Source organism: Thermobia domestica, chromosome 4, assembly GCF_964235325.1.
Source record: "Thermobia domestica chromosome 4, izTheDome1.hap1.1, whole genome shotgun sequence".
Lineage (NCBI taxonomy): Eukaryota > Metazoa > Arthropoda > Insecta > Zygentoma > Lepismatidae > Thermobia > Thermobia domestica.
In genome coordinates this window covers 321,814,215-321,838,383 of record NC_137457.1, presented here as the reverse complement: position 1 = coordinate 321,838,383, position 24,169 = coordinate 321,814,215, and the positions used below count along the sequence as shown (strand labels likewise).

Below are 24,169 nucleotides of genomic sequence, written 5' to 3'. Positions count from 1 at the left end.
GCGGAATCAAATGAATTATCCTCTTCCCGGTAAGTATTATACCAATTACTGTAAATAAAATTGAGTTTATAGTTGTTTCTTATTATATTTTAAAACATACAGTACATGCCAGCCTAAAAAATGTAGGGGAGGGGGTCATCCAACCATATTATTATTCATCAAACAATAATATATTTTTTGTAAGCCTATCGTGAAAATTTAATGGCAAGAAAAAGTTTAGGGGGGTTCGCCCCCGTGGATACGAGACTGGTATATGCTACAAGCTTCCGATTTCAATTAGAAATGTATATTAATTATGTAGATAACACATAGTTCATACATTTGAATTCTCTGAAGTTAAATAATGTCGAATCACAGAGTAAATAACCGTAAATTTGGCGATAGCAGCCTAATTATTACAAAAGTCATTTAGATAAGAACGTAATGATCATACTGAGTTTTGGTCATTGATCAAAATTCCTAGATCGCATAAAATATTTTAAAACATTACTGAAATGTTCTATAAGGTATTTCACACACAGAAAAATATCATGTTGATGTTCTTCGAAAAATGTTTTTTTTAATGCGTCTTTCTAGAAATGTTTTCCTAATATTCTAAGAATGATGTCTTACAGACGTTTGTCCTTGATGTGAAACTAATAATTTGTAGGAAACATTTAAGTCTTAAAAAAAATCATTTTCTATTTTATCTTGTTTCTCGACATGTAAACCTGAGGGCATTCTCAATGACGTCCTCTATCTTATGAAGGCTGTAGGTTTCTCCTTGGATACTTTCCAAAAAATAACAGTGGTCGCTTTTGATTAAATGAGCGTAAATGCTACTAGGGAATACAATGAATAAACTGATGAAGTTTTTGGTCCCCATAACCACGGCAATGAGCACTTTCGGGCTCATTGCTAGTTTTGTATATATCTTCATATATTTTAAAGTATTATAATATTCATATTATTTTCTTTGGTTTTAATAATACATACATTATTAGTAGTCAGTACCAGCGCTGGTAAAAACATGATAAAATATGGCAAATATTTATTAATCTTTTATATAGATAAATATGTTTCCTGTTTCAACATTTTCTGTATTGTTGAATATATATATATATATATATATATATATATATATATATATATATATATATATATATATATATATATATATATATATATGTCTCTGTGTCTGTGTGTGTGTTTATCTGAAAATTATCTTTTACAGCTTTAGAGGAAATATTTCCAAGTTAGGCTAAAGTTTTCTTCTGGTAGCAATCTAGTTTAGTTTGAAACACTGTTAAGCAGAACGAAAGCTTCTCTCGTGTTGCGGAGAGAGTGAGGTTGTAAAAATCATATATAAGAGAGAAGGGGAAATAGGGCAGATTCTTCATTCTTTTCAAGTAGATGAGACGGAATTATTTTTCGGGAGGAGCCTCCGTGCTCCAGAGGTCTCGCTTTTTCTTCGCGATTATTTTTGGAAGTCAGTAACGAGGGTGCAGCCGAGGAGATGGCTGTGGCTTAGGACCAAGTTTTAGATTTTGTATTAGAGGAATACGAATCGTAATATTTAAATTCTGCTTGTATATCCTTGGAGTTTAGACTAAGGATAGGTGCGATACCGTGAAATGTATTTTAGTAGGGATCATTCTACTAAAATACTTTCATTCTACTTTCTCAAATTACTTTCTCTCACATAAAGCTACTGTATTGTAGTATTTAAAGAACAGTAACATACAAAATACCATTTTGTAGTAGGTGTCCATTGTGTAATTTCTTAATTTATTGTAAGCACGTACATATTGTCAATAAATTTATGTACGTATTTTAAGCTTGTTTCGGGCATATATTTAGCATTCCTTAGTAATCCCAACTGCGAAATCCTTCATAATCCGAAATGCTCGAGCAAACAAATATTCGGATTAACGAGGTTAAACTGTATTTGTAGCTCAAATACAATAGAAATGAAAAGATATATGACACCAGGAACGTGCAAGGGTGATTCCTGTGGGTCCAAACAACCCCTCCCTTGAAATCACAACTTTTCTGTAATTTTCACCTAATTTTATACATTTTAATACAGTCTTCATGTTGAATATGAACTACTCCGAAACGTTTTGGACCCGCTCCTCTTTAATAAATGTCTACTTCGTCTCTGCCTAACATCATTGAAATTCTATGATTAATCAGAGCTATATATATATATATATATATATATATATATATATATATATATATATATATATATATATATATATATATATATTCAACCGAAGCGCATTTTTTCCAATTTAAAAGGACATTGGAATAGACAGACTTTATTTCGAACTTTATTAAGCAACCCTCGTATATAGAGGAACAATCTCGAAGCCCTCCTTATCAGTTTGGTATTTTGTACATTTATGTTGGTAGGCCTCATCTTGATTCTGTGGCCATATATGGTCGAGAAGGAGGACCTTTGTTCACGTGATAGTGACTTTCATGGGATCATTTGGCTAGCTAAGATTCTATAAGGTATATTCTGTGTTAAATCGGTAAATGATTTCATCACATCACGTGTGTTTAGAAACTAAAGACAAGTAGCCATGATGACGTTGTCATGAATACTAACTCGAAGGATGATGTAAAATTGATGACTTTGCATTACCATGTTCTGACGTGTACTATTGCATCATGGAAAAACATTGTTGCTAGAAATTTGTTGCCGGTTCTTTAGTAATGAGTGTTAATCTTAAAAATTTGAAACCAAAATTTTCCAGAATTAACTTCAAACAAAAAAATACCAACAAATTTCAAACGAAAAAATTTTAAAAATAATTTTGAAATAAATATTACATACAAAAATTTTGAAACAAAAAAATTCAAAACAAAATCAGAAAAATTTCAAACAAAATTTTGAAACAAAAAATTTACAAAAATTTTCGTTTCAAACTAAATTTTGAAACAAAAAATTCAAACAAAAATTTGAAACAAAAATTTTCAATCACAAAGCTTTAAACGAAAAGAATTTTCAAACCAAAAATTTCAACTAAAATAATTTCACGTCTCACGGTTAAACGTCAAACAATATCCGGGTTTAACTATTCGATTAACAAATAAACGGTTTTGATTATATTTATCAGACAGTACAAAATGTGTTCAAACCAAGATTTTTAAATGTTTAACAAAACTTAAAATGAATGCAGCAAAGATTTGAAAATCATCAGCCAATCAGATTGCACGAAAGATAGTGATCAACCAATCAGATTGCATGATAGATAGTGATCAGCTAGTCAAGTTGCATCAACAATAACCTTGCCAGTGTCAGATTACATCACCTTGTGATTAAATTTCAAAGTGTTATAGCATGTATTGCCTTTCAACTATAAGCCATAATATTCAATAAGATACCTATCAAATTTCTGAAAACTCAAGGTTAATTCAACCACCACCAATGATCTTAGACTATGAGCTTAACTAAAGTTCAAAATATTGTTTCAAATTTCGTACCTCATACTAAAATTTTGTTTATCGCAATTCCCAAATTTAAAGAATGGTCCTACGTACCTCTCTCGATATACCTAAGTCTTAGAATTAATCGTATAATTACATGTTGTAGTTAGGTCTCAATTAGGTCAATTGTTTATCTTAGCAGAACCAACTGTTGTCTAGAAACGTGTTATTTGATAACTTCCACGAATTTTGAAAAGGAAATGAATCCCTGTACACTATTCAATCTCATAGCACATCGTGTTGCTTACGTTTATATTTGGCCCATAGGCGGTAATAATCAAAACCTATGACGTAATTTCATTTTGACAATTCTCAAATTATCCTACAAAGTTTAAATGTACCAATGTTCTGGACACCTAATCCCATCATAGGTCAACAGATCACGTGACCATACTCATATTTGACAATGATTTACGCACAGAAAGAGATACCACCCAATTCTAAGAACAATTACCAATTATTAATTTAACAATAAGAAATATACCCCACCCAAATTTTAAGATTGGTACATAAATAAATATGTGTCTTATGAAAAAGTAATAAATCCTGTACTCATTCAATAATAAAGTCATATCAAAAAAGATAAAATAGGTCAATAACCTTTAAAAGTTGAATAGTTGGCCATAAGAGGGGCACCCACATTTACAATGAGTCCTAGAAAACGTTTACCGAATTTTGTTATTTGATAATTCCCAAATTTAAAAGGGAACATAAACATATAAAGGTAATAAACCTCTGTACACATTCATTATTATCAAAGGGTGTCAATAACCTCCGAAATTTGATTTTTGTAGTTTTTTACCCATGAAAGGGAACGATGTGGGCCATCCAAATTTATAGTGGTACATATTGAAGTTCTGTATTTTGAAACAAATGCTTATATTAAACAATTTCTAAAACTGAGTGGTTAAGCCAAGATACCCCTCCCAAATTTTTAAAGAGTGCATCAATGTACCCATGTCTTATGATAGAAAATGAACCCATATACATGACCATATAACCATATAAGGTAATAAGACCACATCAAAGGGGATAAATTGGGCCAAAAACCAAACACGTGGTACAACATATTTCTTATGTTTATATTTTCGCAATTTTTTACCCATGAAAGGGAACAAGGTGTACCACCCAAATTTATCACGATACATATTAAAGTCCTGTGCTATGATACCGAATGCTTAAATTGGAACATTTCCAAAATTTAAGGATTTGACCCCCACCCAAAAATTTAAAGGGGTGCATCAATGTACCTATGTTTTATGATAGGGAATGGGCCCCTATATATGATCATACAACCATATAAGGTAATAGGACCTCATCCAAACAGGATAAATTAGGTCAAAACCAAACATGTGGTACAACTTATTGCTTACGTTTACATTTTGGCAATTTTTAATCCTAAAAGAGAACGAGGTGGACCACCCAAATTTCAGTTATCTATATTAGGATTCTATACTATAATACCAAATGTTCAAATTGGACAATTTCCAAAATTAAAGAGGTGGGAAAAGGTACCCCTCCCAAAAAAGGATGCATTAATATACCCTTGTCTTATGATAGGGAATGGACCAATATGTATGACCATATAACCATATAAGGTAATACGACCTCATCAAAGGAGATAAATTGGGCCAAAAAAACGTAGTTCTACTAAAATTTGGCAATTTTGTACCCCTAAAAGGGAACGAGGTGGACCATCCAAATTTATAATGATCTATATTAGGGTTCTATACTATAATACCAAATATATAAAAAGGGCAATTTCAAAATGAAGGGGTGGGCCAAGGTACCCTTCTCAAAAATTTAAAGGGGTGCACAAATGTATCTATGTCTTATGATAAGAAATGGACACCTATACATAACCTTATAACCATGTAAGGTAATAGGACCTCATTCAAGGGGATAAATTGGGTCAAAAACCAAACACGTGGTACAACGTATTGCTTACGTTTATATTTTGGCAATTTTGTACCCCTAAAAGGGAACGAGGTGGACCACCCATATATCAGTTATCTATATTAGGGTCCTATACTATAATACCAAATGTTTAAATTGGGCAATTTCCAAAATTTAAGGAGTGGGCCAATGTACCCCTCCCAAATTTTTAAAGGGTTGCACCAATATACCCATATCGTATGAAAGAGAATGGACCCCTGTATACACCCATATAACTATATAAGGGAATAAAACAACATGAAAAGGAATAAATTAGGTCAAAAAACCCGAAATTTAACTTTTTGGCAATTTTTTACCCATGAAAGGAAACGAGGTGAACTCCCAATACTAATAGATGTACATACCCTGGTCCTAGGCTACCATACCCAATTTTTAGATTTGGCAATTTCCAAAATTAGTGTGTGGTCCTAGGTACCCCTGCCAGAATTTAGTGGGTGGGCCAAGGTACCCCTGCCAAAATCTAGAGTGGTGGTCCTATGTTCCCCAGGATTATTGACTCCGGGCTTTGGGGCCCCTCATTGAGGATAATCAAAAACGCGATAGGATGACACCCTTACTACTGTGTGAAATCCATAACCATCAGAGAGCCAATGAATGAAGAAGGTAATGAGACACCAATTAAACAACGTTCTATGCGATTGGAAAATATGCATAAGTTGAATTATTTTCTGTACAAGACACGTGATTTGTACGTCACTGATTATTGTATGCGCTCACCAAGTGGACTAGCGAATGTCTTAAGGTCATTATGCCTAACTATTCCAATGGAGTCCAACTATGGCATTGAAAAAAAGGTTTTGAGAGAGGAGAAGTTGAGATAAATAGTAAAATGAAGTCGTTATTTTGTTGTTAGGCGAATGGACGAAATAAATCAAGATCATTGCTTATTTATTTAATTATTCCCATCGAATTTTGAAAGTTAGGAATTTCTTTTCAGCTTTGAAAGTGCCCACCGCCACCATGTAAAGGGTGTGTGGGGGAGGAAAAATGAAAGGAAACTCAACCTACACACAAGCCGTCAGAAGAACTAAAGTGGGAAATTTAGCTCGCAATACAGGTACTGGATTCGGACGGCTGTCCTTTGATGAAAATGATCATTGGGGATATTAGAGTAATTTACGAAGAAATTCTATGAAAAGAAGAGAGACAGGGTTTGGGATAGGATTATCAGTTAGGAAAGGTGTACCTTCATTATGACGTCCGGGCGTGCGTTGGTTCCCCTCTGGTCTCTAGGTGTCTCGCTCACTCTGGGCTCCAAATCTGTATTGCCACCGCCCGTCCAAAGAAACAACCAATAGTGATCTGCGGTCGGATACTTTGTTTAAATGTCATGTTTTATGGTTTTTATCCAGTTTTTGGGAACATTGTTTGGATTTTCAAAGCACAGGGAGAGCAGCATTAGAAATTTTGAACAGGTAACCAAATTAGAACGCGAATTCGGACTTTTGAAACTTTAATAATGCCCCTCCACTTTTGAAAAGTGTGGTTATCTCGTTTTGGGATACGGAATTTCTGTATCGAATTCTTGTTAGGATAATCGTGTTTTGTATGTTTTATTCCTTTGTAGCTGTTTCCAGTTTTGGAACCGGACTTCATTAATAAAATTATATTATCCAATCTTGTTTTGAGTTTTTATTTGTTCTCCTTCATTTTTATATGAAAACTTAGCTGTCCCTATGCAAGTATGCATTTAAGGAAATATTAGGCAATTAGAGATATTTGAAAATCTAATTAGAGAATTACTAATAGTTATTACAATTAATTATGAAATTTGAATTTGGGGTATTTAAAAAAATGTGTACCTTTCAGTCAATGAATCTTTTCACTCGATTTTGTTCTTGAGTAAGGGTAAAGGTATATTAAGTTTGTAATGCAAAATCGATTTGGCGTTGAAACGTTCTAAATTAAGACATAATTTAGTATAATGTTGAAAATCATTGACAATAATATTGGATTTGATAAATCTGCTTGCGAACATGTTAACATATGGTGTTTGCTATGCAAAGTCAACTTGCATTCGTCACGATGTTAATGAGATTTGAAATTTAGTTGAGTTTAGAAACAACTATATTATGAGTTAAGAAGATCTAAAAGTTAAATATAATTCCTCCCCTAGGAACATCACTACTTTCGTTACAAAATTAAAATGATGAAACTAGGGTAGCGTCTGGTTGGGTTCCAGCTAATGTGTAGAATTTGGCTGTTGACTACACATTTCAAAACACTGTTTAGGTTTTTAATGTTTACCAGTATAATAGTAATAAAAATTAATGATTTGATTTTAGATTTTGATATAATACTTAGTTTTGACTTGAAGTTGAAGTAAGTAAACTAAATGTTATTCTTTTTGATTTTGAAAATAACTCTTCTTTCCTTGTGCCGGGAATTAGAAACTGGTATCGAGAAAAAGAAAAGGAGAGACACCAGTTTATAATACCACGGTACCCCATTACTGCGATAAACACCGGATACAACTTTGTATCGATAGTATTGGATGCCTATGTCAAATAGGCAGTACATTGTAAAATTAAAACTATGTTAGGAAAACATATGAAGATCGTTATGTATGAATAGCCCATGAACACTATTACTGTTTAATGAACAAGTTAACATTATTGTTAGTTCATATTTCACGATTATGACAAATATTCCTGGATGTGATTTTATTCTCGATAATGATAAGTGCATTCTGCCAGTGAGGCCGCACATTTATGTATTCGCTAGCGCTCTTTGAAAGGTTATGTTTATAAACCTACTAATTTTCTAGATATGAGCGGGCCTTGAATAGTGATTAATAGTTAAATGATCGATAAATTGAAATGTAGGGCTGTAATATTAAATCTCCTCCCTAGGTAAACCTCTTTATCGTTCTTTTCATCGTATTTATGTTCTTAAGATGCCTCCTAAAAGCCTGAATGTTGACAGCTCAATTGAGGTTGGGAAATTAACCCGGACATGTCATAGCTGAATTCGTAAAGCATTCAGCTGGATGGTGCATAATATTTTAGTGTAGGAGCGAGTCGAATCGTCAGAGAGTTTGGCGACCCTGCACACTTCAGCCGTAGGAGATTGTAAGTCTGCGCCCGTTGGATTTCGGGAACAATCCATTATCCTATACTTTTTATTAATGACTTATAAGCTGTGCTGTCAATTAGCGATGTACAGAATGGCACTTCCAAAGGCTTAACCGCCGTTTAACTCACGTATATGTATTAAAATGTTTGAAAGTTTATTAGTTATGTTATATAGTGCAAGTATATAAATAGTATCACTTTATGTGTACTAATATAATACGTAGGAATGTTAGATAGTATATATATAAATTTTGCTCAATTTTGAATTTTACTAATTTAATGAATATATTTTGCATATTTAGTGGACAAAAAAAATAATTAGCATCTAAATTTTGTTCATATGTTGCACTACTTCTATATATTATGTCAGTACATTTTAATTATCTTTTCTAAAGATGTATATTTGAAATTGAAAAGTAGTTTTAATATGCAAAGCATATTTTTAAAAAGTTTCGTTTTCATAATTTTCTCACAAGTTTATCTATTGTGCAACGACTTGCACAAAGGGGAGAATACCTAACTTTTGTTTTCTTTTATCTCAAAAATTCATACAGGTGAAAAAATATGGTTAATTCACTTTATTAAAGTTTTTAGTAACTTCAACAAAAGGAAAGTATTATTTGGATCTTTCGCTACGCAATTCATTTCAATACAATAGTCATAACTAACGAATTACATTGTTGTTTAACTGATTGTTTATATGTTTGTAAATTTAAAAGGAGAGAAAATATTGTCTTAAAGTAGCACTTGTGAATAAACTCACTCAATAGTAATATTCTACGACGAAATTTAAATGGAATTTGGAAATTTTCAGATTTTAAAAGAATATTTTTTGATTCGTTGTGTAATCTAGTAACGTGTAGGCCCCATTGCTTATGTTATGTTGAATGAATCAGGCACAAATTTATTAGGCACGTGGATATTGATAATGGTCATCAAGCGAACAAAATGATTGCGTATACGGTATCTTTGGGTTGCATACTTTTCAGTGCAACTGAATGGAATTGAGCATTACAAATGATTTAGGGCTATGTTTAAGATACCAATAGGCTGTTGTACAGCGGCATCCTTACATTAAGTTATTGTTATGATGTATGCGTATTTTAACGTGACACCAAAGGCCATTAGAGGGCGGCTCATGTTCGGAGATTGTTACTGCTTGTTACTTCTCGAATGCTTAGCTTGTGGATGCTAGATGAGTAGGAAGTATTTATTGTAAATGTTTAATGCTTTTAGAGGTGGATTGTATGTCCCTCTTGTTATGTGTTTTGCGATTAATGCCCGTGAATGTATTAGAAGAGTTATACTTTGCCATTGCCAATAAGGAGTTTTGTTGAAGATAAGATTAAGTAATGATTGTATCAGCCAATGATCGTGCGTTCCATAATGTTATAAAGGTCCGTGCACTAGTGTTGATGCATACATACCTGTTATAATTGATTTGGTAAAAGTAAGTTTTGATATATTGGTTTTAATAACAAGTCAGATATGAATGATTATTTTGTGAGTTGATATGTGATTCTAAATTTACTTGGAAGATTTCAATGAATCTTTTGTTTTGTTGTTTGAGCAATATGATTATTGAAACTTAAGTTATTTTGTATTCTTTTAGTATTTTTTGATATTTAGTAAGTTGAAAATATAGTACTTTAAATAATTAGTATGTGATTAATGTTATAATTGTCTTACGAGATACTTGTTTTGAAAATCACTTTGTTTTATTAATGTTTTATGTGAATAAATATGAAAATTATTAAATATTATTTTCTTTGATACTATATTATGTATTTACATTTAGTAGTTGAATATTACCAATATTTTGAATAAGAAAGTTTAAGTATTGATTAAGTTTGTAATAAAAAGGTGCATAAGTATTGATTAAGTTTGTTGTAAAAAGTTGCATATAGACACATTACACTACATCAGATATACATATAAGGAATTTCGACCTTACCATTTACACCTTCGTCAGGCAACATTTTCGAAATCGATACACACATTTCTTGTTACTGTTTAGTAATTAAGTACGTTTGTATCAATGTCTATTTGTATATTCATTTGGATCAATATGTTTATTATGATTTAAAATACGTTATATGTTTAGTGCAAAAGATTGGAAAACGAATTGAAACCAAGATTCATGGTGAGAAACCAATAGTTCAAAAAATAAATAATAATTAATAAATAAATAATTAAAATATAAATAAAAAGAAAGAAAGAAAAGGAACTTGGAATTGTATAAGTAAATAAATGAAATAATAATGGACATTTCAGTAATGGTGGCAGAAAGGTGGCTTATTCAGAACTTGAAAGTGGCAGTATAAACATAATAAGCATAAGGTGGCATAAGCATAAGGTGGCTTATCGTGGCTTTAGCATAAGGTGGCTTATCGTCATACAGCTTAAACAACCTTATAGTTAACAAGTGAAGCGTGATATGTAGACTGAAACCCCAATATACCGATTCCGATAGTGAGTCCCCAGTGACATTTGATTTATATACAGGACGTTCCCCAATACAGTGATTTTCCAGTGACATTTTAATATGGACCATTAACACTCTGACGGGCAGGGTTCTCTTCGCAAATTGAATCAATTTGCTCGGTTAATTGTTCGAAACCAAAAGGATATCACCGACCCGAAGGTCATTTTTTCAAATTTAAAAGGACATTGGAAAAGACAGACTTTATTTTAAACTTTATTAACCAATCCTCGTATATAGAGGAACAATCTCGAAGCCTTCCTTATCAGTTTGGTATTTTGTACATTCGTGTTGGTAGGCCTCATTTTGATTCTGCGGCCATATATGGTCGAGAAGGAGGACCTTTGTTCATGTGATAGTGACATGCTTGGAGAGTTTTTGCTCCCTAACTTTCGGGACATTTGCATTACCACCTACGCACTGTGGCAAATGAGCGGTGATTGGTCGATGACTCTGCTCCTGAAGAAAAGCTAACAACATGTAAACCATGTTTCGGCAAGAGAAACTCCAATCATGCCAGAGTCTACGAGGACGTACCTTAAGCTAGCCACCCTTGGATGCAAACTGGGTGTGCTGTTTGAGTTGCACGCTTGCATTACCGAAAATTGGCTCCCCTCACTCTTTTTGGGTTGAGCGTAAAAAATGATTTCGTAAGCATATAACGGTGAGCTATAGTTGAACATCTTATTACTACTGAGGTAAAGTTCTTAGTTTTGTCAAACAAGTGAGTACTAGATCGCCAAAATCATAAAAGAATTACGCCAATGTGGATAATTATTGAGCCTCGCCAAGAAGAAGATTAAAGCGGATCTTTTGGGCCTAACTGACGCACCCCTAAGCCTATTCTGGCTCCAGTGCAGGGATTTTCTATGGACTTCTTTCACACCCAATTTCGAATCGACGTCGGGACCCGAGTGGTATCAGCAGTGAGTGAATCAACTGACCGGTCGAAGACTTATCGTAAGTGAAAGATTAATTATTGATCGAGCCCCCAGCAACTTTTTCATTGAGAGAAAGTAAAAGAAAAAATAAAATAAGAGGTTAAAACTTTTACATAAGATATTTAGAGAAAGTTGTATGCTCATTTGTGATCTTTGATGTCCTTTTAATTTGTGTAAACTATATTCAGCAACATTATATTTTTTTCACAGTTTAATTAGGTTTTGTGATTAATATTGTAGGATAATTTTTACTCGTTGATATTTGTGCTTAAACTAATCATCTACACACTTTCCATTTTTTTGAACAACCGCCTTTGCCCAGCTTTGGTTTTTCGACAAAATATAAGTGCGGATGGAATTGTGATTTGCCGTAGTAAAGCTGGAACGAAGACACAAAATTACATAACAAAGAGAAAGAGAAAAGGAGAGAGTTACGCTTAAGTTTATAAAACTCTAACAACGGCAAAACACGATTTCAATATATATATGTATATATTAGGGTGTTCCTTATTTTGGGCAATTTTTTGTTGCAAGACGCAGCCCCCAAATGTATTATATGTGACGGCAAAGACGCATTAGTGAAATAGCAGCTCTCTAAGAGAATATTAACCCGTGCTGACTTGACAACAAAATCATGAAATGACGTTTCCACATTATAATATAATTTAGAATTTCCAATCGTGATAACAAAGAAACTAAAAGTGACAGACAAACGAAGCTTCGCAAAAATCAACTAGAGAATGGACGACATCTGCCCGTATATTGACAAATATCAACGAATGAACAGTGTTGCCAACCCAGGAGAAAGTTAAGTTTTTCTTAATGAAATGACCTAAACAGGATATCACCATTGGAGGTCACAGTGAAAATAAAGACAAAAGACTTGGTAAACGCAGATCAGTGTTGCAAACTTTTTCAAGAAATAGCATGAAACGTGTTAAATGCAAGTACCATTGACGCACACACGGGGTGAGGTACTAACGTTCTCTACAGTTTAAATCTGAATTGTTTACTCTGACTCGAATTCTAGAAGGATTCGCTGAAGTGTTGCAAAAAATAGAAAGGAAAAGTTGAGTTTGGAAAAGGTACAATAAGTTGGTAAATAACACTACTGCTGTATCGTTTAAAACCTGTAATGCAATTGATTTTTTGGCTGCTGTCGACGTACGTCCTAATGCATCCTCAAGATATATTGCCTGGGATCACGGAATTAGTCAAACAAGTGTACTGCGTATACTGTGGAGGCATAAACGCCACCTGTATCATATCTCCGTGTATCAGGTGCTAACAGATGCCGACCGTAATAAGCGCCTCCAGTTTTGTAATTGGGCAAGTCAGAAATTGAGGACAAACCCAACGTTTTTCAGTATGTACGTGCTGTGTTCAGACGAAGCAATATTTACAAGTGATGGCCATGTCAACCTACACAATGTGCAATATTGGGCTGCGTAGAATCCGCATTGGACACTACAGATCGAACGACAAAGACGTTGGAGCATCAATGTGTGGGATGGTATCATTGCAACACATGTAATTGGGCCCTGGTTTATTGATGGAAGTTTAACGTCGCCTCTGTTCCATCAATTCTTGACAGAACATCTATCGCAACTGCTGGAAAACATCCCACTTCATGTGCGGCGTAATATATGGATGAAATTGGATGGTTGTCCAGCACATGCTGCTCGTATATGCAGAAGTACATTAAATAATTTATTTCCGCAGCGTTGGTTAGGAAGATGATCCAATACTCCTTTCCCTCCTTACCTGCATGGTCTGCCCTCCTCGTTGTGTGCATGGACTATTACTTCTGGGGTCGACTCAAGGAGCTTGTTTACACGAATAGACCAACTACACCAGAAGATATGAAGCAAAGTATAATGACCGCATTTCGAAGCATAGAAGAGGCAGAGATTGAAGCTGTGGGCTATAAATATTATCGGTGTCTGGACCGTTGTCTTTCCGTACATGGACGACAATTTCGGTAAAACATGCTGTGTGAAGTGCACATCTGTTAGATAACGGACAGCAGCCGTCTCCAAGGTAAATATGATATATCCTTTGTACGTTATGCGATGGTAAATTAATTCTTAGAACAACGTTAGACGTTTCAATATAATATGCTTACCTTTCCACCATAACGCTTCCATTTTCATACTGTGTATGTTACCAGTGTTTACTACGAGACGAGACAAGACAACACTTTTCAGTAGTGTCACGAAAGAGGACTGAACAGTCACTGTAGTATTGTTCCCGGAAAACGTATGTTACCAAGGAAATATACGGTAGCTGTTCAAAATGTTCAGGGTCTTCCCTCCAGCACAATCAAACAACTGCTAATTTGGAGGTGGACCCTGCCTGGATATCTAGAACTGGTTGCCGTGTTATGCTGTACTTTTGAAATAATGAGGCACTTGTTTTTCAGTTTTTACGTCTGGCTGCCTGTTTTAGATTTATAGGTGTGGCCATATTGTTTTCAATGCAACTTTTGATGACATTTTGACCCACCGCCATGTTGCATAGGGTGATCGTAGAGAATCGGGACTTGTTGTAGCTTCTTTCTTCTTACAAGAGCTTTCAAGTAATATACCACTTGACACCTCTTTCAAATTGAGAATTTTGAGTTGGACCCCGTCTGGGACCCTGCGGGGGACCCTGGGGCGAAACTTTTTACTTCGCTCTGTTGTCCTTTGCAACTAATGGAATACGTGTTTTTCAGTTTGTACATATCGCGACTGTTTTCGATTTAAAGGCCGGACTAACGGAATCACCTGATATATATGTAAGGGTGTCCCTTATTTTGGGTAATTTCCTGTTGCGATACGCACATCCCCAAATGTATTCTATGTGACCGCAAAGACGCATTAGTGAAATAGCAGTTCTCTACGAGAACATTAACCCGTGCCGACTTGACGACAGTCATGAAATGGCGTTTCCACATTATAGTATATTTTAGAATTTCCAATGGTGATAATAAAAAAACTAAAAGAGACAGAGAAACGAAACCTTGTACAAAGCTGCTAGAGAATGGACGACATCTGCCTGCATATATACGAACGTCACCAGATGAAGAGTGTTGCCAATCCAGGAGAAAGTTGTGTTTTTGTAAATCGAATGACCTGAACAGGATATCATCATTGGAAGCAATAATGAAAGTAAAGACAAGAGAGGTTGTAAATGGAGATCAGTGTTGCAAACTTTTCGAGAAATAACTTGAAACATGTTTCAATGCGAACACCGTTGGAGCGCACAGAAAATGAGGTACTAACGTTATGTACAATTTAAATTAAACATTGACAAAAAACTTTTTACACTGACTCTAAGTCTAGAAGAGCCCGCTGAGCAGTGTTGCCATCAATAGAAGAGAAAAGATCAGTTTGGAGGAAGTACAATAACTCGGAATAGGTCACTAATGCTGTATATCTTCAAACATGTAATGCAAGGGAGTAGAACATGAGGAATAGTTCCGTGGCTATGTGAGATCGATATGTCACGTACTGACCGAGATACACGGTATCTCGTAAAACTGACAAGGAAGGTTTGTACGAGGGTCATCCGGAAAGTGGTACCCGTTTGCGCCGCATGAAGCGCTGACGACTCGGGGAGCCACTGGGCAAGGTCAGACCGCGGGAGTGGCTTGTCTGCCTGCTCTGGGCGAGGTTGCTTCACGCTAGCAGTGCATGCGTTGTGTCTGTGCTCGTCTATAATGATTAAACGAATTGCGAACGCCGCCAGTTGTGAAGTGAAGGCCGTGATCAAATTTCTTAATGCACGAAACGTTCGACCTTGTGAAATTTATCGCCAATTAAAGAAGGTGTATGGAGACAATGTGATAGACGAGACGTCTGTTTGGCGCTGGTGTCGCAACTTCAACCTGGAGAGGGGGAGTACACACGACGAGGAGCGTTCAGGGAAACCATCTGTCATTACAGACGAACAGATGCGGTCAGTAGACGAATGCGTGAGGAATGATCGGCGCGTCACAATTGATGAACTCTGTGAACATGTTCCTACTGTGTCTCGAACAATTGTGGCGGGAAAACGATTTGACAGCGATGAAGAACTTAAACGAGGCGTGATTACGTATCTCAATACGCTGGCGGCGGAGGACTATGACGCTGGAATACAAAAACTCGGCACACAGTATGACAAATGCCTCAATTTGCTTGGTAATTAAGTGGAGAAGTAGTGTAAAGTATGCTCTTTCCAATAAAAATGTGTATATTTGTAAATATGTACTACTGTGTCTTTATTGCACAAACGGGTACCAATTTCCGGATGGCCCTCGTAAAAGGTGGCAACGCTGCACAGCGGGCTGGAATCCAAATCACCAGATTAAAATATGAGAACAGCGTGCAATTTGCATGGGTTTATGTACTCGTCGGCTTTTGAGGTCGCTGATGAAGTCAAGAGTAAGAAACCGCAGGTGTGCAGCGTTGCCATCTTTTACAAACCTTACTTCTATGCTTTAACAAAAATACCGAATATCTCGGTCAGTAAATGGCTTATCGATCTTACATAGCCACGGAACTACTACTCATGCTCTACTCCCTTGCATGTAGCCAACACTGCTCAGCGGGCTCTTCTAGACTTAGAGTCAGTGCAAACAGTTTTGTCACTGTTTAAATTAAGGTGTATATAACGTTAGTACCTCATTTTCTGTGCGCTCCAACGGTGTTTGCATTGAAACATATTTCAAGTTATTTCTCGAAAAGTTTGCAACACTGATCTCCGTTTACAACCTCTCTTGTCTTTACTTTCATTATTGCTTCGAATGATGATATCCTGTTCAGGTCATTCGATTTACAAAAACACAACTTTCTCCTGGATTGGCAACACTCTTCATCTGGTGACGTTCGTATATATGCAGGCAAATGTCGTCCATTCTCTAGCTGCTTTGTACAAAGTTTCGTTTCTCTGTCTCTTTTATTTTTTTATTATCACCATTGGAAATTCTAAAATATATTATATAATGCGGAAACGCCATTTCATGACTATCGTCGACACGGGTTAATGTTCTTGAAGAGAACTAATATTTCACTAATGCGTCTTTGTGGTCACATTTGGGGGTGTACGTATCGACCAGGAAATTACCCAAAATAAGGGACACGCTTATATATATATCGGGTGATTCCGTTAATACGTAACAGACTTTAAATCGAAAACAGTCCGCCATATGTACAAACTGAAAAACACGTATCCCATTGGTTGCAAAGGACAACAGAGCGAAGTAAAAAGTTTCGTCCCAGGGTCACAGACGGGGTTCTAAAATTGTCAAATGGTAAGAGGAGTCAAGTGGTATATCTCTTGAAAGCTCTTGTAGAAAGAAAGAAGCTATAAAAAGTCCCAATTCTCTATGATCACCCTATGCAAAATGGCGGCGGGTCAAAATGTCACCGAAGTTTGCATTGAAAACAATCTGGCCACACTTATAGGTCAGAAATGGGCAGCCAGATGGAAAAACAAGTGTCACATGATGTTCAAAGGACAAAAGATCGAAGTAAAAAGTTTCGCCCCAGGGTCTCCCGCGGGGTCTTAGACGGGGTCCAACTCAAAATTCTCAAATGGAAAGAGGTGTCAAGTGGTATATCGCTTGAAAGCTCTTGTAAGAAGAAAGAAGCTACAACAAGTCCCGATTCTCTACGATCACTCTATGCAACATGGCGGCGGGTCAAAATGTCATCAAAAGTTGCATTGAAAACAATATGGCCACACCTATAAATCTAAAACGGCCAGCTAGACGTAAAAACTGAAAAACAAGTGTCTCATTATTTCAAAAGTACAACATAACACGGTAACCAGTTCTAGATATCCAGGCAGGGTCCACCTCCAAATTAGCAGTTGTTTAATTCTGCTAGAGGGAAGACTCTGAACATTTTGAACAGCTATATTTCCTTGGTAACATACGTTTTCCGGATACATTACTACAGAAACTGTTCAGTCCTCTTTCGTGACACAACTGAAAAGTGTTGGGTGTCTCGTTTCATAGTCAACACTGGTAACATACACAGTATGAAAATGGAAGCGTTATGGTAGGCAGGTAAGCATATTATATTGAAAAGCCTAACGTTGATCTAAGAATTAATTTACCATCGCATAACGTACAAAGGATATATCATATTTACTTTGGAGACGGCTGCTGTCCCTTATGTAACAGATGTGCACTTCACACAGCACGTTTTACCGAAATTGTCGTTCATGTACAGCAAGACAACGGTCCAGACACCGATAATAATTATAGCCCATAGCTTCAAGCTCTGCCTCTTCTATGCTTCGAAATGCGGTCATTATACGTTGCCTCATATCTTCTGGTGTAGTTGGTCTATTCGTGTAAACAAGCTCCTTGAGTCAACCCCGGAAATAATAGTCCATGCACATGAGGAGGAGGGCAGACCATGCAGGTAAGGAGGGAAAGGAGTATTGGATCATCTTCCTAACCAACGGTGCGGAAATAAAGTATTTAATGCACCTAGCATATACGAGCAGCATGTGCTGGACAACCATCCAATTTCATCCACATATTACGCCGCACATGAAGTGGGATGTTTTCCAGCAGTTGCGATAGATGTTCTGTCAAGAATTGATGGAACAGAGCCGATGTTAAATTTCCATCAATAAACCAGGGCCCAATTACATGTGTTCCAATGATACCATCCCACACATTGATGCTCCAACGTCTTTGTCGTTCGATCTGTAGTGTCCAATGCGGATTCTACGCAGCCCTATAATTCGCGTTGTGTAGGTTGACATGGCCATCACTTGTAAATATTGCTTCGTCTGACCACAGCACGTACATACTGAAAAACGCTGGGTTTGTCCTCAATTTTTGACGGGACCAATTACAAAAGTGGAGGCACTTATTACGGTCGGCATCTGTTAGCACCTAATACAGGGATATATGATACGGGTGGCGTTTGTGATTTCACAGTATACGCAGTACACTTGTTTGACTAATTCCGTGATCCCGGGCAATATCTCTTGAGGATGCATTAGGACGTATGTCGACAGCAGCCAAAAAATCAATAACGACATCATTGTCATCTACAATTTGACCCCCATATTGAGGAGGTATGCGCCTTGTTTGTATCAGACGATTTGCTAACCGTCGAAGTACATTATGGGAAATTGATTGTCGCTGTGGGAATCTTGCGTTATAAATTCGGGCTGCACCTCTATACTTTCGCCTACGTTCCCCTAACACCATTAACATGTCAAATGCCTCCTCGTTCGTATATGGCGTTGTTCCAATACAATGCTATCTTTAGCCGAAACGGCACTAACACACGATATTAGGGTAGTACGTGCCACCTTCTACAATGAAATGGAAGCCTTCTGACACACACACACACACACAACTCAATTCGTAGCGTGTATTACTTTTGCACAGCACAAGTACTTCACTACAATTCGTACTAACGACCCTTCAGCAAAAGCCTGCTCAACTTACTGTGAAACAAACTGTGTTCCAGCGTACCTCACGTTCGTGTCTTTCATTTCAAGGTTGTCTGCGACTGTTTCTCTCGAAAGGCGTTTGTTTTGTACAACAAACATAAACCAGCAAACAGCACAATCCAGTTGCAGTAATCGTTATCAAAGATGTGTATCTTTATTCGTTTCGGTATTTCATTTGAAGTTATACGTTTCACGACATTAATGTCTCATGAATTTCACTTTTACACGGTGCATAGGGAAAAAAAGGCCGGTAAGGACAAAGCTTGAACCTTGCTTCAATCCCATTATTGCCTATTGCTACTGAGGAACACTGAGCTTAGGATAGGTATACAGACGAACCAGGCTATGACATCATTCAGACCTAGGTAGGGAATTGGGGGGAAATGCATTCTCGAACGGAAATAACACAATAACGCGGAGAGGGTCGCAACGTGACACTCGAGGCTTGGCAAGATATATACGTCGTTGGATAGCACACGGCAAGTCCAGAATACAGATCTATTTATACCGCCCTTTTGGGTTCTGGGCTGAATGCTGGCAAATGGTGTAAAACAACATGTCCCAGGGGAATGTTCCGTATAATTGCTGTACCCTGGAGAGTTATGGTGTGCATCCTGGAAACAAATCATAGCGTAGTGCACACAGCCGAAATATTTCGTCCGTTGCACTAGCCAGTCGGGAGGATACAGTGTTAAATTTCTTTCATCCCATAGTGTCGGAGGTCTGGGAGGGGAGAGGCCACCCTAAGAAAAAACAACTACCGACAAACGGCTTTCAAACACACATCCTGTGAGGACACCAAGGTCAAAATCTGGGCAGAGCCCCAGACCTCTTACAAAACAGATGCAGGAAACATTGGTAGAGCATGCTTGCCTCGTTCCACATCTCGAAGAATTCTGTGCAAGCAAAGTGAAAACAGTTGTTTTCTCCCGACCGACTAGTGTCATTGACTCAATCTTTCGGCTGTGTGCACCACTTGCTGATGTGTTTTTATGATGAGCATCACAACTCTCCAGGGCTACCGGACACTCTCCGGCAATTTTACCGCCAGTTCCACTGGAATATGTGTTTTTCACATTCATTTCAATGCAACTTGTGATGACATTTTGACCCGCAGCCATGTTGCATACGGTGATCGTAGAGAATCGGGACTTGTTGTAGCTTCTTTCTTTTTACAAGAGTTTTCAAGCGATATACCACTTTACTCCTCTTTCCATTTGACAATTTTGAGTTGGACCCCGTCTGGGACCCTGCGTGGGACCCTGGGACGAAACCTTTTACTTCGCTCTGTTGTCCTTTGCAACTAATGGGATACGTGTTTTTCAGTTTGTACACATCTCGGACAATTTCCGATTTAAAGGCCTGGTACGGACTAACGGAATCACCCGATTTATATATACACATATATAGATAGATAGATAGATAGATAGATATACAGAGGTTGTTCAGTCTACATTTGGCCAATTTGGACTTACCTAATTTAGATGAATACATGGCGCTAGGTCCGTAAGTGCTCGATGTGTTTCCCTTGGTTCCTAACAATAGCCCGACAGGTAATTTCCACTGTAATTGGCTTCCATGAAGAACTGGGAGGGAAATATTGCCCCTTTCCCTTTCCACAGCTTGCCAAAGTCCTTCCACAGTTTCACACGCCGTTTTCCCAAAGCCCGCTTCTGCAATCCAAATCCGAAATAGTCCATAGGACTTGCATCTGGGGATTTAATAGGTACCTCATTGAAAGATATCACCTGCATACCACTTGCCTCCTCCATCTCCCTGTAGAATGCGAGGGATGATCGTGAGGCCATTTCTATGTGAATGCGAACCAGATTGGCATCATTTCCGTACATTGTTGGAATCCCATGCTAGTAGATCGGCGGCATGATCTGCTCCTGAAAATACTGCGAATTTATTTTGCAGTTCTTCGCCATCCTACGAATCTTCAGTTTACCTCGGTAACAATAGCCAGTAACGACCATGAACCCTTTTGGGAAACATTCTTTATAGACACGGACCCACCTTTTGATATTCTTGGCGCCTATCTCTCGGTATATTTTAGCTCTCGGTTTGCCGCTGTCGGAAAAGTAAATCCATGATTCATCGAGCGTTACGACGTACATCCAACTTTGTTTTCCCAGATACTGTTCGTACAGCTTCCGGGCGTTACACTTTCGTTCCTTTTGGTGGGCATCCGCGAGAAGAAAGCCGCGAGCTTTCATGACCTTTTGCAGCTTGAGTTGATGGTGTATCGTCCCGCCCACAGTCCCCAAAGACACGCCAAGACGATTAGCCATACACTTTTGTGTTGACGGATTTTTTTGCACTGCCATTTTCGAAGATTCCTGTGCATGGTTGAGGTGGCTTTGGTGCACTTCCGATTCCTAGGGAACTTCGTTGGTGATCCAAATGGTGGAGCTTGGTTGCCCTTGTGCTTTTTAATAACATTTTTTATTCCACTTATACTGACGTTACAACCATTCTTCTTGCACTCTTTTCTAATGACAGAAACACTAAAGTGGGTGTCATGAAGAGCCGCAACATAGCCTCCCCTAAACCGAGATAGTTTGGGTGGCATTTTCGTCTCAGAGCGGAAACCTACAGTTAGAAACAAATTTAACACAGACTCAAAACAATGGTCCTGTTTTGTGCGTTGTCGTCCGCGCAGAAAAACAACTCCGTCCCCTGGAAGCCACTTCACATCACTGCAGGAAGCCACGAGCCAGGTCGGGTGAGTCCATTCTGCTCGGGAGGGGGGAGGAACGACATCGGCCAAACGTTGGCTGAGCAACCTCTATAAATTACAATTAACAAAAAGCATATCTCATATCTAAATGCTTTGATAAATCACACTTCAAATTGATTGTCTTGCCTCATACATTTCGCAACATACTGAAATCGTGGTCCAGTTAAAAAAAAAGAAAGTATTTCACTGAGAAAGACTGTATTTCCAAATATGAAAATAACTATTAAACTTAGCTATTTCATATAAACTGCACAGAGATGTTTATAATTAAATAAATAAAACTTTCTACATTGCATAAGGTTTAAAATGAATATGGAATAATAATAACAATAATAATGAACAAAATATTTAATATAAATTTAAGTTCTATTAAATTTGTAAAAATATTTGAGTTTTATAACTTGAATAAGAAAACGGTAACAGTAGAAAGAGTGAAATTATACAGAAAAGATCATACCAACAGCTTCGTATATTAATGCATCACTAACGAGAAATGTTCTGAAACATCACTTCGAATAAACAGGGATGGATCATTCAAAAATTATTTATTCAAATATTAATCCACTTTGAGAAAATTTTATCTTTTTCCATCCTTTGATATTTTTTTTGATAATGTATAAAACGTATTGCTATCTTCTCAAAATAAAACCTGAGTCCCAAAGTCTTTTCGGAACAGGACTTCATATCTCAATAAATTAATAGGTGATGTCTTACTGTTAGGAACTAGAGTATTAAATTTGTGTCAAACTGCTAATAGTCTGAAAAGTGTACTTAATGATTATGCATAACTTACACATTTATCCCTATGAGCCTTTTCTCTGTTGGGGCAAAGATGTCTTTTCAATGTCGATTTATATTTGTATGATCTGTGACATTTCTCACACATATATGGCCTTGCTTCTGAATGGCTCACTAAATGGACATTCAGAAAAGTCTTTTGAGCGAATGATTTACCGCAAACCTTACAGGGATACGGTCTTACGTCTTTATGCAGTAGCAGATGCCACTTCAAAGTAATTTTGCTTGATAGGATCTTCCCGCATTCCTTACATGTAAAATGTACTTTTTCGCCTCTTTCACATGAGTGAGTTAGTAAATGTTCGCTCAGAATATATTTCCGACTAAATGATTTACCACACTCGTGACAACAATATTTTTCCTTAACAAAATGAGATCGGGAATGCCGATTCAAATAGGATCGTCTTATAAACAGTTTGCCACATTTATCACATAATAGTTCTTTGTTACCACCATGTTTTACACTACATTTTAAATGTTTTATCAAGTCCGATTTCTCAGTATATTTCGTCCCGCAATCATCACAAATAAACCTGGGAAGTTCCTTATCTGAAAACAACTCTCTGTGTGTTCGCGTATGCCTGCTCAAGTTACTTTTCTCTACAAACGACTTCCCACATTTTTTGCATGAATACGGTTTTACATTCATATGAGCTCTCATATGTGATCGTAAATATTGTTTCTGTTTGTAGGATGTTCCACATTCCTCACAAAAGTAGGACCTGTTAACTGAGTGTATTGCTAAATGTTTTTTGCATGCACTTTTTAGTATAAATGATTTTCCACACTCTTCACAATAATACAACGCCTGCAGTGAACGTGTTGTCAATCGCTTTCGTGAGATACGGGAATTTGAACATTCAGTACAATAATAATATTTTATTTCTCTGGACGTTGAGACACTACCTGTTGAATTTAATTCGCTATTATGTGATTTATCTTCAAACAAAGACGGTAATACAATATGAGTTGAAGACTGTCTTTCCAATTTACCGCATTTCCTACATACATAAGATTTAATATTTCGACGTGCCAAAGACTGAGTTTCTTCAAGATCTCCATTTGATGAATTACAACAAAGCTGATTATAACCTTCTTCAAATGTACCACAAAATATATGTTCTTTGCCTTCAAAGGAAGTCCTAATGGATATAAAGAAGACAAATATTGTAGAAACTTTAATATTGAAAAAGAAAGATGCGCACTTTCCTCCTACATTAATTAAATTACGAATATATATATATATATA

General features: G+C 36.7%; 1 protein-coding gene across 2 annotated transcripts in view; it reads right to left on the bottom strand.

Moving 5' to 3' along the window:
* Positions 1-24,169, bottom strand: part of LOC145684386 (uncharacterized) — a 74,555-nt gene that overhangs the window by 23,386 nt on the left and 27,000 nt on the right. Inside the window, exon 3 of one of the 2 annotated variants that reach the window (XM_081756642.1) lies at positions 22,462-24,062. The exons of the other annotated variant lie outside the window; for it this stretch is intronic. Within the exon in view, the coding sequence (XP_081612768.1) occupies positions 22,901-24,062 (1,162 nt within the window). The 3' untranslated portion in view covers positions 22,462-22,900. Of the gene's footprint in view, positions 1-22,461; positions 24,063-24,169 lie in introns of those variants that run through there. 2 annotated transcript variants of the gene reach the window in all.